The 17,073-nt window shown below is 48.8% G+C and overlaps 1 protein-coding gene across 9 annotated transcripts in view; it reads left to right on the top strand.

Moving 5' to 3' along the window:
* The window catches only part of ATP2B4 (ATPase plasma membrane Ca2+ transporting 4), a 97,466-nt gene extending 80,751 nt beyond the window's left edge, over positions 1-16,715 (top strand). For 4 of the 9 annotated variants that reach the window (XM_019432263.2, XM_053909028.1, XM_053909029.1 and 1 more), the window contains 4 exons: positions 171-382; positions 1,384-1,491; positions 3,663-3,839; positions 12,023-16,715. In XM_019432263.2, the coding sequence (XP_019287808.1) occupies positions 171-382; positions 1,384-1,491; positions 3,663-3,839; positions 12,023-12,337 (812 nt within the window). In that variant the 3' untranslated portion in view covers positions 12,338-16,715. Of the gene's footprint in view, positions 1-170; positions 383-1,383; positions 1,492-3,662; positions 3,840-7,080; positions 7,262-12,022 lie in introns of all 9 variants that reach the window. The other 5 variants (XM_019432327.2, XM_053909030.1, XM_019432323.2 and 2 more) reach the window with 4 other exon arrangements.
* The last annotated feature ends 358 nt before the right edge of the window (positions 16,716-17,073 follow it).

Below are 17,073 nucleotides of genomic sequence, written 5' to 3'. Positions count from 1 at the left end.
GAGAACTAACACTTAGAAGTATTTGATAACTAGTGTAGCTCAGATACTAACCTATTAGAACGGACACTGGCCGTCAGCAAGCAGTTTGGCCATGCCAGCGTGTTCTGACTCAACCTGAGCCCTCGTGGAGCTCATACTTCACCCACTAACGCTTCCTTCTTCCCCACTAGGTGAGAAATTCTTTGACATCGATAGCGGGAGGAAGGCGCCTCTACATTCCCCACCCAGCCAACACTACACCATTATTTTCAACACCTTTGTGCTGATGCAGCTCTTCAACGAAATCAACTCCCGCAAGATCCACGGAGAGAGGAATGTCTTTGCAGGCATCTTCCGCAACCTCATCTTCTGCTGTGTGGTCTTGGGCACGTTCATCAGCCAGGTGAGCCTCCAGCTGGAGTTGGGGTAGGAGGTCTGGGATGGCAAAGGCCAGAAGCTGGGAACAGGATTCCCTAGGTACGCAGGAGAAGACATGAGGGAATGATGGGCACTCGGGCTGTAGATTGAACACTTTCGGATTCCCAGGTGGCTTCCATTTGCACGTGGCTCTGGAACTGGAGCCTGCTGGGTCAGGTGCTCCAGGGCAAGGCAACGTGTCAGTAGCCAATCAAATAAGACTTGTGGGATCCTTTGCTTATGTTTCTAAAACACAGAAATTTCACGAAGTGACCAAAGAGAGGGCCACTCTCCTAGGTCCTTTCCATGCCTCCTGCCAGCACGCGTGAAAGGTGCAAATACGTGCTGTACGGGGTCTCCCCTTGTCCCTGCCCCTTTGTTCACGTGGGGCTCGTGGCAGAAAATGCTGTGCACTTCACAGAGAAAGAGAAGTACGTGGTTCACATGCGGTTGACCATAAGCCTGACTTAGGCTCCTCTTGTAGAACTGGGGTCAAGGGCACAGTTGCCCTGATGGTAGAAGGATTGGGTTCCTTCCTCCTTGCCCTAGTCAGAGGTAGACTAAAACATCTGCAGATACAGGAGACTGAGCTGGCCCTATGACAAAGGGCTCCTGAGTCTCTCCCAGCAGGTATCTCCCTTATTTACCCCCCTCCTCAATTCCCCCTCTCCATCCCTTCACCTTCTCTTTGTCACCCACCGGCTTTAGTCACAAGAAGCCTCCAGCCCCCCTGGATCGCCAGCTCGTCCCTTAATAATAGTCATAGTAACGATATCTGTCCCTCCATCAGGGTCTCTATAAAGACTGTGTCTCTCTTCCCTTCTCCTCTTCTGGTTTCCTTCCTTCTCCTTCTCCAACAAGCCGATCAGGGCTTGCACCACAGGGATCACGGGGCAGGGGTTGATGTGGCCATGATGGCCTTGGCTGGACAGCTAGCTACCTGTTACCCATCAACCTGACGGTAGGCTGCCTCTTTCTCGGTTCTAGATTCTCATTGTGGAATTCGGGGGTAAACCCTTCAGTTGCACGAAGCTCACCCTGTCTCAGTGGTTTTGGTGTCTCTTCATTGGCATCGGAGAACTGCTGTGGGGCCAGGTGAGTACCGGCAGGGTCGCCGTGTGGGTCCACACAGCCGGCGACGCCCCTTCCTCTAGAGGAGATGGAACACGCACCGCGGGGACTCCCAGATCGTCCCCGTCATCTTCTCCTTCCCACCCCTTCCTACCCACAGCTTTCAAGATCTTCCCATCTTACAGGATCCCAGAGGGGACTGATCAGTGTCCACCCCTTCAGAGGCTTTGGATCTCTTCTCTAACCATGCCTAGAGACAGGCACGTCCCTTAGCTTCTCTGAGATGGGAGTGGAAATTGTCAATGGGATTTTGCTAAGAAGAAAAAAAAGAGATTGAGGGTCTTAGAAGCAGAAGAGTTTACCAAGCAGAAGTCTTTATTCTGATGAAGCCACAGTCTGGCTGTGAGCTGCTGTGCTGACAAAGTTTTTGTCTGGTTGTTGTTGTTGTTGTTGTCGTTGTTTTTAATGTTTATTTTTGAGAGAGACAGGGTGTGAGTGGAGGAGGAGCAGAGAGAAAGAGAGAGACACCGAATCTGAAACAGGCTCCAGCTCTGAGCTGTCAGCACAGAGCCCGACACGGGGCTTGAACCCACGAACTGTTGAGATCATGACCTGAGCCAAAGTCGGACGCTTAACTGACTGAGCCACCCAGGCGCCCCACTGTGTGGCCATAGTTAAGGGCTCCCCAGCATCCTGTTTTTCACCCCGACCTCATCTGGGTTGCATGCCTGACCCTCATCTAAAATATATCCAGACTCGCAAGGTCTCTAGAGAAGCAGATCACACAGTTCAGAGCATAGATTCTGGTACCGGCCACCCGGGTTTAAATCCCCATCTCCCTTCTACAAACTGAATCACTTCGAGCAAGTGTCTTACCCACTCTGTGCCTCAGTTTCCTCAACTTAAGATAATAGGATCATTGTTCATCGTTGTTGATCAGCCAATGACTCACAACAATGTCCAGGACCCATAAGTACCCAGTAAGAGTGAGCTATTAATATCATAACAATATCATCACATCTGGTTAAGTTTTGTTCCTTCCCTATGACCACCGTGTGCATCCCCCTCATCCCCATCTCTGACCCGGGCTAAGCTCTGCTTTGCAGACCCCCACTCTCTACTGACTGGCATCTGGCCCCCTGGGTGGCTTTGCTCTAAGTGGCCCCAGAGATCCTTCCCTGGGACCGCAGGCCTTCCCCCATAAACCTGCTAGTTGCTTCTTTCATATCCCCGAGGTGCCTCCCTGATTAATTGCTATCCCAGTTCCTAACACAAGTTCTTCCGCCCCGTCTGTCTGCCGGTGTTTATGGATCAGGGGGGTCCCTTTTATACTTGGGTGAAGCCCGCTTGTTTCACTATCTGAAACTCCCGTCTGCGTCTGGTCTCACGTGTGGCCACATAGCCTTGGTGCCGGATAATGGCCTCCCTTCTGTACCACGGAGCTCCTTCCAGTCATCCAAAAGTTGCACTTTGACATTCTTCCTATTTCAAAATACTTGACTCTGCATCGGAACGCTCATACAGTCCCCGTCTCCTCCGAACCCTGTCTGCTCCTCGTCTGTCTGTGGAGGAGAAGTGATTGAGCTTCCTGTGTGGTTTATTTTGAATTGCAAGCCCAACCCACTGCCCCATGTCTTCTGGTAATACTCCTCTGTCCCTCCCTCCTTGGCCTGTCCCACCCACTCCCTCATCCCAAGCCCAAGAAAACCTCTAGTAGCCTTTCACCCCCGTGTCATACACAGGAATTACTTTGCCTGTGGTAACTAGAAGAGGGTCATTCCCTTCCTGCACTCTTCTCTTCGCCCATACACACGCAGTGTGACCGTCCCGTCCCCAGACTTGTCTTCCCCCTGGTCTGGTCTCTGTCCCTTGCTACTCTGTATCATGCATTACAGTTCTACTTCCCTTAAAAGATCCATGGCAAAATGGAAAGGAAGAACTGAGACAGAAGGAGAATGAAGTCTACAACTAGCCAGGCAGCTGGCTGGTCAGATACCAGAATGGAAGTTCTCCTTTGTATGTCCACAAATACAGAAGGCCTTCGTGATGGTCCGCCAGTTGGTAGGCACCGCCTACCTCCCCACCATGGGTGATAGGGTGAAGACTGACCTACCCGGGGGCCTGACCGTGCAAGCTGAGTGACAGCTCTCCCGCCCTGATTCTGGTGTCTCCCCTTTTGCTGCCCCTGTTCTCAGATAATCTCCTCGATACCTACGCAATCCCTGAAGTTCCTGAAGGAGGCCGGGCATGGCACCACGAAAGAGGAGATCACCAAGGACGCGGAGGGGCTGGATGAGATTGACCACGCGGAGATGGAGCTGCGCCGAGGCCAGATCCTCTGGTTCCGGGGCCTGAACCGCATCCAGACTCAGGTACTCTTCCTAGTGGCCTGTCCTCCCTCCGGGAGAAGAAATGTCTCCAGGTTGGGAGGTGTTGGGAGGGCAGCAGCTGTTCTTGGTGGCCGACATCTCTTCCCTCCCTAAGGCTCACTGCTGCTGGACAGCCCGGGCTCCCTTGCTTCAGGACAGATCGGGCAGCAGCTGCTGCGGGGGCTCCATAGTCAGAGGGCCTAGAGCACAGGGCACCAACTGGTAGCATAGTCCTTTAGCTTCAGGTTGGCTCTAAACCCCACTTTGCCACCCTCCCGTTGGGCCGGCAAGCTTCCCGTGTAAGGTCTCTTGCAAGCACCAGACCTCACTTCAAGGTGGGAGACGTTCAGGGTCCTTCCCCACCCTTGAGGAGGAAGGAGTTAGACAATAGCTCTCAGCCAGCACCTCCAGCATACGCTGCACGCCCATCCTCGAGCTGCTGTTAGGATAACGTAGCTGTTCTCCAGAGGGATCCTGGCCAAAGAAACTCATCCTCTTCCCCACTCAAACTTTAAGGCCATGGTGGGGAATCTGGTGGCTAAGTGTGTATAAATGACAACAGTCTTTCGCTGCCTAAGCATCTTTTGCAGGATTCAGACTTGCTTCCCAAGAAGGAAGAAGCTATCATTTCCCCAAACCTTTTCCCTTCTCGAAATTTGTAAAATGGCCTCGATGCTGCTTGAGCCCCCCGCCTATGAAGCCCTACAGCAACTTTTTGTTCCCTCCCTTTCCACGCAGCAACGGTAACCCACCTTCTCCTGGGTGGGCGAGCTGGTCTAGGCCGGTCATCCTATCTCTCGCCCTGTCCTTGCTCCATATGCCTCTATTGTCCTAGTCCTGAGATTTCCCACCCCCAGAGAGCAGGCCTGTTCCTCTCTGCTGGTTGGCCGGAGAGCCCAGAAACAAGTTCACTCTCTAAAATTAGCCTTGCAGATGGTTTAGAAAGTTCCCTAGTCAAGCCCACCTCCTTAGTGCATAGGGAAGAGCGATCAAATGAACCTTCACAACTGAATATGCTGGGAACTTGTCTCCCACAGACGAGACAGTGATGGAGATGGGAAGGAAGGGAAGGAAGGGCTAGGTAGGGAAACATGGGGGCTCCTCCCTCGCGCTCCTCCTCCCAGAGAGGGAAATTCCCACGGGACCTGCAAAAACCGAGCCCCCCCCCCCCGCCCCCGCCCTTCCAGGCCACTGGCTCCCGTCTCTAAGGCCCGGTGCTTTCCTTCAGGTCTGCTCCTTTCAAAATAACCTGTCTGCTTTTCTCTCCTTCAGGGTCACTGCCTCCTCCTATGTGATTTTTTTTTTCTTAGCCAGGATTCCCTCGTTCCAGCGTCTCCTGGCCCCTTGCCAGTCTTCTGTCCTGGGGGGCTGAGAATCATGGATCTTCCTTCCCCTCCACTACCGATTTCCATTCCCTCAACTCTATACCTCTCGGTTCCCTGCCTGCATAGCTTTTAGGAAACTGCCTTTCCCCGTGGGGGCCTGAGGCAGCTGGGCCAGAATGGCATGAAAGCCTAGGCAGCAGAGGCAACCCTCGAAGATGCCACCATGACCAAATCCCTGCCATTGGCGGTGTGCACCTGACCCCATAAGCAAATGGGCCTGGCTGTGCTCACCTGAGTCACAGACACCTGACGCTCTCTCCTGGCATCAGCCCGTCGGCCTCAGCAGGGCTCTAGCGAAACGCCCGCCATCTGATTGTTGGTCCTCATTGTCATTCTCATCGGCACACTTGGGGGGTGACAGGTGTTGCCCAGCTGTTGTCCCATCCTGGTCCCTTTAGTTTAGGGAGACCCAAAAGCACTGGAGAGCCGAAGCTTGGGAAACGTAAGGGCTAGACTCTCGGGAAGGTAACCCTGGGATCCACTTTCACTGTGGAGGTTGGGACTTTGTAACACTAACAGGCACTAAGGAAGGAGTGTGCACCGTAGCTCTGTCCTCCCCACGTGCAAACCCTTTCCTACCACGGGATTGGGCTCCTCAGTCCCCTGGAACTAAAAACTATATAACGTGATGAAGGGGTGATAGTTTAGCTCAAACTTTGGTCTGAATCCAGAAACGCGCCCTAACCATTTCACGGCTTCTCGGGAAGCTTTAAAAATAAGAAGAACGGTCTGACTCATAAGGTGCCTGCCCTCCCACCTTCCCACCTGGGGAAATGAAGTCACATAAATGGAACCAGCCCTTGGTATTAAGCCTGTGGGCATTTTTGAGATGATTCAACCAGATCCTGAAGGAGAAAGGAATTCTTTTTGATTTGTTCCTTGTCACCTCGGGGTCAGGGGTAAGGACGGGAGGTCTGCCCCAGGCCCCAGACCAAGACCGTGGCTGGAAACCAAATGGCATGAATTCACCTCTGTCTCTGAGAAGTAGCACTCAGAACACCAGAGGCCACTTGTGTGGGTTAGACTTGTAGCCACTAACCACCACCGGCCAGCTTCCTCCCCCTCCCTGGATCTGGCTACTGAGTCATTGTCAGACATCTGTCAGACATTTATCTCCAGCGTGTGACCGCAGCTAGTAACATTCTCACTCAAGAGCCTGGCCGCTGGATTCCTCAGCTCCCTTCTCAGGGGCTCTGTCCGTTTCAGCCCCGGGAGAGGGTGTCCCAGAGAAGAAACCCAGAAGCAGGTGAGCCCAGCCGTCGTGGCCTGGGAGGCTTTCCACCCCGGCCCTCTGTGTGTGGGCTACTCCATGCCTCTGTTTTTGCTTTAAACACAGGAGTTAGATTCCTGCAAAACCTGCAAAAACAGGTCGTCGATTTCATTGATTCAGAGGTTCCAGAGCCTCAAAATTCAGTAATCTATACTTTGCCTCGTGTCTTAAATTCCGTGCCTTATTTTTTCAGAGGACAGGTCAGCACAGTGAATAAGCTGTCACTATCTGCCAGGAGTCATGGGGTGGAGAAGTACCTTTACATTTTAGATACATTTGGACACCCACACACCTAAAATGCCCTTCATAGGCTAAAAGGGAAGAGAAGACTGGATTCTGGCTGGGTATTTGGACTCCACGGCAAATTGTTCCTTAAATGAAGTATAATATGCAAATAACGGTTTTCCCCCTTCTCCTCACTCTTGCTTTGTGTCTGAGGGAATGTCGCTCTTTTTCCCCGGCTCCTGTCCCCCTTTCCCAGCACTTTCCACCCCCCTTCCCTGACCCTCCAGGACCCCCGCCCCCTGCCTCTTTCTTCACCCCTCTCTGACTGTGGAGCAAAGCTGTCTCACTCTCTGATTCTTTGCAGATCGACGTAATTAACACATTCCAGACGGGAGCCTCTTTTAAGGGAGTCCTAAAGCGACAGACCATGGGTCAACACCTTGATGTAAAACATGTTCCTAGCTCATCCTATGTAACAGTTGCGCCAGTCAGATCTCCCCCCACCACTTCTGTTCCTGCTGCTGTTCCACCTCCTACTCTGGGCAGTGAGTGACAGTCTATTATGATGCATGATTTGCTAAAATGACCACAAGAGAGCACGTGGCATCCACTTTAACCAACCGTGGCATCCACTTTAACCAACCGTGGTTATCTTTTCCTTTTGGTTTTTCCCTTTGATCTTTGACTTAAGGGAAGAAAAATGGGACAGAAATCACACTCCCAAACCAGCCTGTGTGCCCTTTTATTTATTTACTTTTTTTTAGTGTTGAAAAACTATTAAACCATAGGCATTTTAAAGGCAATAATCCTGTTTTCTGATTGTTCCTCTGCATTGCTCGTTTCTTCCTGGAGTTTTGTGTTGGTTTGTTTTGCTTTACTTTAGTTTTTTGTTTGTTTGTTCTGCTTTGTTTGGATATGTTTTTCCTCTCCTCTCCTCCTGCTCCTTGGAATCTAAACCTTATCTCCTAAGGTTATATGTGAGCTTAGGCCAATGAAAACCCTGCACTCGCCTCATTTGGGGGCAAGTTTCAGATCTCCTGAAAATGAGTATGAAGAGAGCTACATTCCCATGGGGTTTTCTTACCAGTAGATCTGTCATAATTGAGCCAGTGTTGAAGTCGGTCCCTTAGGCTACCTCTCTGTCGTGAGCTGGTCATACTGGCATAGAGTAGCTGAGTGTGAAGAAAAGAAGGTGTTCAGTTCACGTGCACAGGGCTAAGTGTCCCTAAGGTTTCACTTTTCAGGGACTTTAAACCAATTGAATTCACATGTGGGCAGGAGAAATGTATAGGCAAAGGTCAACATAACATGTTTTTCTTCACTCCAACCTTTTTTTTTTTTTTTAAGGAATCTCTGAAGAGCAGCTTTTGCTTTGTTTTGTTTTTATTCGCTTTTCCTTTCCTCTAGTTTGATTGTGTCGGCCGTAGCCAGCCCTCCGCGTTTTATTGTGCGTATAAGGTTTTAGGAACCCCTTTTGCAGCCAGACTGTCAATTGGAATGCTGCCAGTGTTTAACCTAAGATCTGGTGTTCCCTTCGGTAGATTACTGGATTCTTGCTAATGCTTTTGCCTTCCTGTTCCTGGTCACTTTACCTTCCCCCGATGGGACACAGAGAGGTGAGAGAAGGCTCTTTGCTGATAGTGCAAGGGACTTGGTGGGGAAGGAGTCTCTGTGTATGAAGTTTATTGTGAGCTTCAGATAGTTGAGTGTTTCATTTATCTCTTTCTCCCCCACTTCCAACCTCCCCCCCCCCCCCACCCAAACCCTGGAACAGGGAGGTAAAGAAAGAACAGTTGCATTGTCTATGGTTCACGTGGTTGTGACCTGTGCAGGTTGACCAGACTTAGATTATTTGTTGTCTTTTCAGCCAACTCTAAGGGTTGTGGGGTGACATATAGGAGGGGGTTTTCTACAGATACATATTTCTATAGATACATATTTCCTAGGCCCCAAAGCAGTCAAAGAACAAAATAAGTCCTACCCTTCTCTCTCTGGTCCTTCCATATTCCTCTCTTATTTCCTTTTTTCATCTAGTTTTTCCCTGTCCTTCTAACTAGCATCTGTTCTTTTTTAATTATGCCCTTCTTTTAGGAAGGGTTAGTGGCAGACGTCCCCGCGATGTGAAGGTAGAAAGAGACTAAAGCAGAAGACAGAGCCCATTGGGCTCTTAGGGAGTTGCCGGTAGAAGGTGTGGTCCACACCCTCAAAGATAGAAAATCAGTCAAGAGACACAGCCACGCCTGCTCTTTCTCCAGCTGTGCCTTCTTACTTGGCCGTCCTAGAAGAAATAGTCACGCATTTGAAGACCCCCTTCCCCACTCCAGATCTCTAAGTGAATTCAGTTATTTATCTAACTTTCTGTAGATAAATCTTTAAGATTTCCCTCTATAGGAAAGCCCTACTCCCTTCTCTTCCCCTGGTTTCTGAAAAGAGAACAGAAAACTGTAGAATATAGCTGAAGAAACGGAGTCTTCACCTGCCCCTTCATAGAGCTCCAGAGAGTGGCCCTGAACCCTCACACCTAATGGAAAGTCCAGCCTGGTTGGGACTCCTAAGACATGAGAAAGAGTTACCGTTCAATCCGTGACTCCACCCATAGGACAGGGGCCACAGAAGTGTCATTTCCCAGCCGTTTTGAGAGACGAAAACTGGGGAAGGAAGGGCTGATTGGCCGAGGGGAGAGTGTCAATGGCTTTCACAGCACCCTCTTCACCAGCTATGTCTTGTTCCCCATACACGGCTCACGCACCAGACATCAAGAAAGGAGGATCCCACCTCTGCTTGGGGTGGATTGGTGACGATGTATCTGTGTGATTGTGTTACATACTCTCTGAGGCCAGTGCTGGAGCGGAGGAGCATTCTGGCACCCTTCTCCCTTCTCTCTGCCACCAGGCCACTAGATGGTGCCACCTAGCTCCCTGACCCCTCTTCCTTTGAGCTCTTTATGCAGGATGCTGGTTTCCCTTTAGATTCTAGAAGCCCTGCAGTCTAGCCGGATGACTGTTCCTTGCTCCCCCAAAGAAGAAATCATCCCTATTTTTCCATCTACACATTCCAATTCACTTTTATTTCCCTTACGGTTTACCTGTAACAATGTTATTGATCACCCCAACAGGTGAGAGGAAAAGCCAGAAAACAGGGCTCCAGACCCTGACTCCAACCCCCGTTTTTAAAAATCTCTTTTCTGTATTGGACTTCACACAGAGTTGTTTTCATTAAGTATTCAGTGGCTTCAAAAAAAAAAAATAGAAGCAGGAAGTTTGAAAATCACTGATACTGAAGAGAAGCAACTGTTGGCATAAAGGTCCCTGTTCTTCAGCAGCACTTGTTAAACACTTTGAAATCTCAAGAGCAGGTGGAAAGCGTGGGCCATGCCATCACTCCTACAGGGGGGTGACATGGCTTTGAACCCACCTCTTGAGCCTCTGTTCCATCCGATCTGACCTAGATCTGGAGCAAAGAGCACATGACAGGTAAAATTCACCCATCAGATGGTCACTAAAAGTCCTAGCAGGGTGGAAAAGTAGGTCCTTACTTTCCGTTCAGCATGGTGAACGTGTGCCCAGGTTCCTTGCTTCTTCTTGGCGGAAGCGTTGAGCTGATCCGACCCAGTGGCAGAGAGTCCTTTGCCTTCTAAGCTCTGAGCACCCTCAGTCCCGGGTGGGTCCTGCCATGCTGTTCTGGGATGGAGGAAAGCCTCGGCTGGTAAAGACACAACTTTAGTGGATCCTCCTGGCGCATTAGTCTTAAAGGTTCTGTACAATGACCGAAAGCACGGCCTGACTCTTTGTGTCTCTGCTGTGTGCACATTCTTGCCTCTTCTCCAGGGACACATTCTCTGCTGCAACAGCAGAGGGGTGGAAGAGGTGCCTTACGCCGACATTCATCATTCCTCGCCCTGCCCCTCCCCCACACAGCAGTTTCTCCCGCGTTGCCCCCATTTCTTTTCTGATGAAACCATTTTTGGACGAGACTAGAATCAGCCACCTCCCAACAACTAAAACTGCCCTACCACCACCGTCTCTTCCCCCCAGCCTCTCCCTCCAACCTCTCGGGATCCAACCTCCTGCCCCTACCCCGATTCTACTAACCCAGGTTCTAAACCATACTTGCGAGAGGCCTACGGTTCAGAAAAGCAGGCCGCCAAAAGAGCTAGTGCCTGTGGACAAGGCGCCAGGTGGTCATGGGAATCGGTTGTTTATTTTTCTCTCTTCTCTAAGTTGACTGAATCCCTTCCCTTTTTGTGCGGTAGAAAAAAAAGACCTTGACACTTCTAGGACAGTGCGGTTCCCTCTGCCCGTTAAAACTACAAATTGTCTGTAGCACGGCCTCCCGGGTTGGGTGCCTTCTCTCCGGGTCCCATCCTCTCCCTTCTCCGCCTAAGATCGTGCTCCTCTTCCAACTTACAAACAGCTGGACAGAGCCACAAGGCCCGGCACAGGTGCTGTGCATCAGAGACACGACATGCGTTTGAATCATGCAGGCCACCTCTTCTGTCAGTAGTCAGAAGGAAGGCATCTTCCGATACCTGCATTTCCTCCCCATCTGCCAGGGGAGGGCCTGAACGGTGGAGCTCTGCTCTCTTTCGGGGAAGGGGACATGGTTGAGGTGGCAGGATGTAAGCGTATGCATGTTCCCTGACTGAAAGAGCAACCATTCAGCTGGACAGTCTCAATTTCTTGCATGCTGCCAACACAAACGAAGATTGTTTTGTCTGCCTTGCTGCACGGTATCCATGGTCACTTATCACCCAAAGTATATCCTGTATGTGTTTGGCTCTTTAAGGGGTTTAAACAGATAACTAAACGTCGGTGTGTGAGTTTTCCGTCCCACATTCGCAAAATGTTTGGCCTCAACACAGAAAGCCACGTGTCTGAATCATCTTTTAAGTTTGGCTATTAATTTGCACCTGGTTCCAATGCCCTTGCCTTCCATCCAGAAGAACTAATGAATCTTTGTTTTCTGTTTCGTTTTAAGAATGGATTGTTTGGGAACGCTAACTTTGCTTTGGGTTCTCTACCTTTTTTTTTTCTTTCTTTCTTTCTTTCTTTCTTTCTTTTTTTTTTTTTTTAATGCAGCTTTTGAAATATTCAGTTGTTTGCCATTACTCACCCCACCCCAACCCCGTGCTTGGAAGTTGATGTTCCTGGTGTTCCGTGATTTCTTATGTGTTTGATTTTGATTGTTGAGCAGTAGTTTCTTGTAGTTTGGGTTTTGTTTCTCTCCTCCAACCACCAGTTCTTTGTTCTACTGGCCAATTCTCACCTTCGTGTTTTCTCGTCCTCCTTTTCCTTCCCCTGGTATAGATCAAAGTGGTCAAAGCGTTCCATAGTTCCCTCCACGAAAGCATTCAGAAACCCAAGAACCAAAACTCCATCCACAACTTCATGACCCACCCTGAATTCGCCATAGATGAGGAGGTGCCACGAACACCACTCCTGGATGAGCATGAGGAGGAAGATCTCGAACAGGCTCCCAAGGCTGGGACTGGGGTGCTCCTGTTGGATGGTGAGGTCACCCCATATGCCAACAAGAACAACAATGCGGTGGACTGCAGCCAAGTGCACATCGTTGCCTCCCATGCGGACAGCCCTCTACACAGCCTGGAGACATCAGTTTGAACTTCATTCTCTGGCTCCCGTCCCCGCTTTCCCCATTTCCTTTCTCATCTGTCCCATCTCTAAGGTGACGATGGGACTTTTCACTGTCATGTCAGCTGCTCCCAAGTATGTGTGAACCCCCACCTGACCATGAAGAGGCAAGAGTACAGACCAACAAGGATTTCAACTTAAACTTGAGTTGGGGTTTGTAGCAGGACCCAGTCAAACCCCAGGCAGGTAATGAATGGTAGAATCTACCCCTTGGGTGTATCAGTTGTATTTTTAAAGAAATGATGACAATCCTCTTGGCATCTACCCCAACCCAGACTCTTCCCGGTATGTATACATATGTCATCAACTCCTGACTTCTGGATTTTACCCTATGAGTCTGTGCCACTTATAAGCGAGGTTGAGGGTTCAGAGAGAGAAAATATCCCCAAACGAAATGTGTTGAGATAGGAATGGAATGTATAGAATCATCTTATAGAGTGGTTGTTTTTAAAATGACTTTCCCATTTTCAAACCTTACACCTAAAGCCCTCTAGCTCTTTCTGCCCTTCTAGTCAAACCTCCCCAAGGTTCTTTTGGTCTTTTGTGACCATTGTCTTCCTTACTTTCACTCTTTCTTTTTTTTCCCCCTTTTTTTCTTTTTCTTCTTCTTTTCTCTTTTCTTTTTTCTTTTTCTTTTTTCTTTCTTTTTTTTTTTTTTTGTCATGATGATTGAGAAATTGGAAAGGACATGGCTGAATTGAGTCAACTTTGGCCATTCTCCCTTCTGGCCCCAGTGGAACCCTTGGTTTAGTCTTAGAGGAGGAAAGGTTTCTCTGCTAATAAGATCCTTTTGAAGCAATTGAGAGCTGGTAAGAATGTGTTTCTGTTGTTGTCAGGTTACCTTCCACTTCTAAACTGCCATCTTGTCAGGTGTGTATCATTTCTAAGTGCCAGGGAGCTCAGCCTTGACCATGAAGCTTTCATATGTTTGGTATGCAATTTTTACCATAAGCCTGATTGTTCTCCTATTCCCAAAGTGGTAGCAAAGGAATTAATTGAGACCGGCCCTGCCTCCTAAGTGGACTTGGATATTGAGGACCGACAGCTGGCAGTTCTAGGACAAGACAGACCATCAAAGCCAACTCTTGTGCAATCCTCCTTGGGTTGACCACTACCGCTTTCAAGGCCTTCTGCCAAGGCTCTTGTAGGACAGGACCTGATTGTTGGGGAAGTGAGTACTGAGAAGCCTTGGGAGAGGCCAAAGGGCCATCCTAACAGGATCAGAGAAACCCTTCGTCCGAGAAAAACAGACACTCTGAGGTTAGGTGCCCAAGTACCAGCTTTGACCTATCCTTCATCTTTCTTGTTCTGCTCTTTCGTGGCCCCTAACTCGTCTGGTCTCTGAACAGGTCCCAACCTTTCTCAAATATTCTGCTTTTGAAAATACACATCCCAAGTGGACTCCAGTGACATTTTGCTGACTTGAAGGAGCAAAAGACCCACCCTGAAAGTCTCTCCTTCCTCTCTCCCTTTCTCCCACATGACCCACTCAAGGCCTCCCCAGAATGTGCTCGACTGTAAAGCCCTGTGCCTTCTCTCCCCGAACACTGCCCAAAGCATCCCCTTCCTCCCTGCCTCTCAGGAGTTGGGGACTTTGCCAGGAGATTTTTTTTTTTAAGTGTTCCTTAAAGGGACAAGGTGGAGCCACGTTTGCAGGAGCTTCATTTTTATCCCTGCTGATGTGGACGTCAGCTCTTCTGTGCAGGGATTATTAGCTCATGTCTACCGGTTCCCATTAAATAAATGAGGCCTGTCCCCCTCTTTCAAGAGTGATAGGAGTAGGGAGTAGGGCTCGAGGCTCTTATGAACTGCCAAATGTCCACTTGTGACGGTAAGGTGGCCTGAACCTGTGCTCTCTGGCCTTCTCTTCTAGATCCCTCCTCCCTTACCCCTTCCATCTGAGCTGTCCGAGGTAGAAAGAGCAAGGAAACAATACCCCCTACCCATCCCCATTCCTACGCAACCCACCAAATTTGATTTGGGTTTTTATAAGGGTCACGTGCTTCAGCAATCTTTTCTCTGTCTTAAATACTCCTGTGGGGACAAAACAGCTCACCCAAGGTGTTAGGTGTGCACATACATATTTATTAAGTACATGGGAAGATTTAGTTCTGTCAAGTCTCTTATTACCTCAGATCAGTTTGAAAAACAAGCCAATAACAAACTTTGGAGGCTATTTTACCATTCCTGCTCCCGAAAGACTCTCATGGTGCCTGACAGGTTACTCTTGAGAGCTTGCGTCTACTTGTTTAAGCTCAATGGTTTTTGTGGTTTTCCGTGGTAGGAGAGAAAAAAAAAAACAAATAGAGAAATATTATGCAAAAAATATAGTTTTCTTTAGATCAGAAACTGATATTTTTGAGTCAGCCATATGTATTTTGTTTAAAGGATTCGAAATTAAGTGCTGTCATGTTACCCTGTGGAAGGAGCATATAACCAGCTGTTTGACATGACAGGTGACTTAGTATATTTGTAATTGGTTTTAAAACCAATGCACCGTACTTCCTTTCTCCAAACAGCCATCTTTATACTTAGGGAAAAAAAATTTGTTGGGTTCTAGACTTTTTTAATATAAATTTTGTTGATATGGAATTGAGTAAGTTTAAGTGTTTATGTGCATATGTTTTTTATATAAGTTTTTTTTCTATTCAGTTTTAGTGATCCAACTGGCAGTGAGTCAATATGGCACAAGTTACTAAAGCTTTCCCCCAATATGGTGCTTTAGATCTGAAAAGGGTCTGATGGGGAGAAGGGGAAATTACTATCCTAGATGAACCTAGAAAAATGGGGCAATAGACTGTGAATGGGAAGGAAAGCATCCAGCAAGAAGGGGTAGCCAGCAGAAAATGAGGGTATGTCCCCCATGGAGATGGGTGCCAGGCTTTTTAGTGACTGGTGAATTAAGATCAGGGGCCTTGGTTGGATTTTGTTTCTTGATGAGTAGCTGGCAGAGTGGTACCCACAACACGAATATCTCTCGGGCTGCAAGGATGCTCTGATTTGGGGGTTGCATTTTTTATGGTTCTTTCACCTCCTGTTGTCCCAGGAGTTTTCCCTTAATGAGTCTTTGTGCAAGGATCTGATTCGGGACTTCCCCTCCCCTAGAAATGTTGTGTGCAATATATTAGATGGGGGATAGATTTCTGTGGAAAAAACAAAGGCTGGTTCTAACCCCGGGTGGTAATCTTGGGGCTAGGTCCTTCCCATAGGTGCCCTCTGAAGTGACTCCCCCATCCCTAAAGGTGTTAGACCACCGAGCAATCCTTCTGACACTTGTGGGTTCTTTAGGGTCTAGGTTTCTTCTTCCACTTGAGCGTCAGAGGGGAGAGTTTGCACCGTTATATCTGAGCGTTGACCTCGCTGCCGAAAACCCGGGGTGGTGGGGGGGGGTGGCAAGCTCGCATGTGTCCTGCAACCTCTAAATGCCTCACCTCCTTTCTTTCCTGCTTGCTTTTGCCTAACGATTGAAGCAGCCTGGGAATACCATCACAAAGTGCACACTTCCTCACTTTCCGTATCTAGGGACCACCCGCTGCAGCGGTGGGGATGAGGCGCTTGTAAATGCCTGCTATTCTGAAGCCATTCCAGCCTTTTCCTCAGAATAGACCAGACGCCCTTCCATTTAGCTCAGTGCCAGTGCTCTGCCTTCCCAGCCCTGCTGTTAGGCCTGCTGTCCCCTTTCCTCTTGACGAGGAGAGACGGAGGGAAGTGAGCTCCCCGTGACCGAACTGGCCTTTGGTTCAGATTTGCTCCCCATATGTATCTATGCCGTATGTGAATATGCCATATATATGTGCCAACAAATCTATCTACGTTGTTCTTTTCCGATCAGCACGCAGGTAGGAACTTTGAGTTTCTTCTTCTCTTTTTTTTTTTTTTTTTTTTTTTTGTTCTTCTTCTTTTTTTCAGTAATTAGTATAACAAGCACTGGTATTTTTGTATAAAAAAGAAAAACAAACAAAACAAAAGATTGACTAGTGTGGTCTGCATGCCGTCAACAAACATGGCGACAGCCAAGCAGCAGTGTGCGCCCCAGTGTGTGTTACCATAATTCGCAGTTCAGCCGAACAGTGCACCCGATCTGTATCTGCGTTCCGATATTATTGAAGCTCTCTGTACAACGTTTTGCATGTATTTATATGGTTCTTAAAGGAAAAAAAAAATGCCGTAAACCGGCAAATCTGAAATTCAAATACGCTGTCCACTGAGACGGGAAGAAGAGGAGTTTTAAAAGACGGGGGAGAAAAAGGGATATATATATATATATTTTTTGGAACCAATAAAGCTTGTTGCTGATGAGAATCAGTACTGCCGTGCACTGAAAATAAAAACCCATGCCCACCTGTAACTGTGCTGTCCTCAATGTGTCTCCGCTGGGGGGGTCGTGTCACCGGGGGTCCGTGGGAAGGGGAACCTGCCACCGTCACATCGGGAACCCCATCCGTGCAAGCCCGGAGCTCAGCTTGTCACTGGACCCTGACATGCTTCTCTGCCAGCACGTCCCTCTGGTGACTCGTGGCCCCGCTTGCCAGGCCCCTGCGCCGAAGTTACGAGCTTTGCTCCCCTTGCTTCAGGCAGAATCCACAGTTGGTGGCGCTGCAAAGCTACAGCTTTTGAGAAAGGAGATTTGGAAGGATTAAGAGTCCGACCTGGCAGTCCTTTCTTTTTTTCTTTGCCTTTATCCTTTTTTTTTTTTTTTTTTTTTT

This window comes from Panthera pardus, unplaced genomic scaffold (assembly GCF_024362965.1).
Source record: "Panthera pardus isolate Hobbes unplaced genomic scaffold, ASM2436296v1 HiC_scaffold_21, whole genome shotgun sequence".
In the NCBI taxonomy this organism is placed as follows: domain Eukaryota; kingdom Metazoa; phylum Chordata; class Mammalia; order Carnivora; family Felidae; genus Panthera; species Panthera pardus.
The sequence above is the reverse complement of the archived record's forward strand: the minus strand, read 5'-3'. Positions and strand labels throughout refer to the sequence as shown.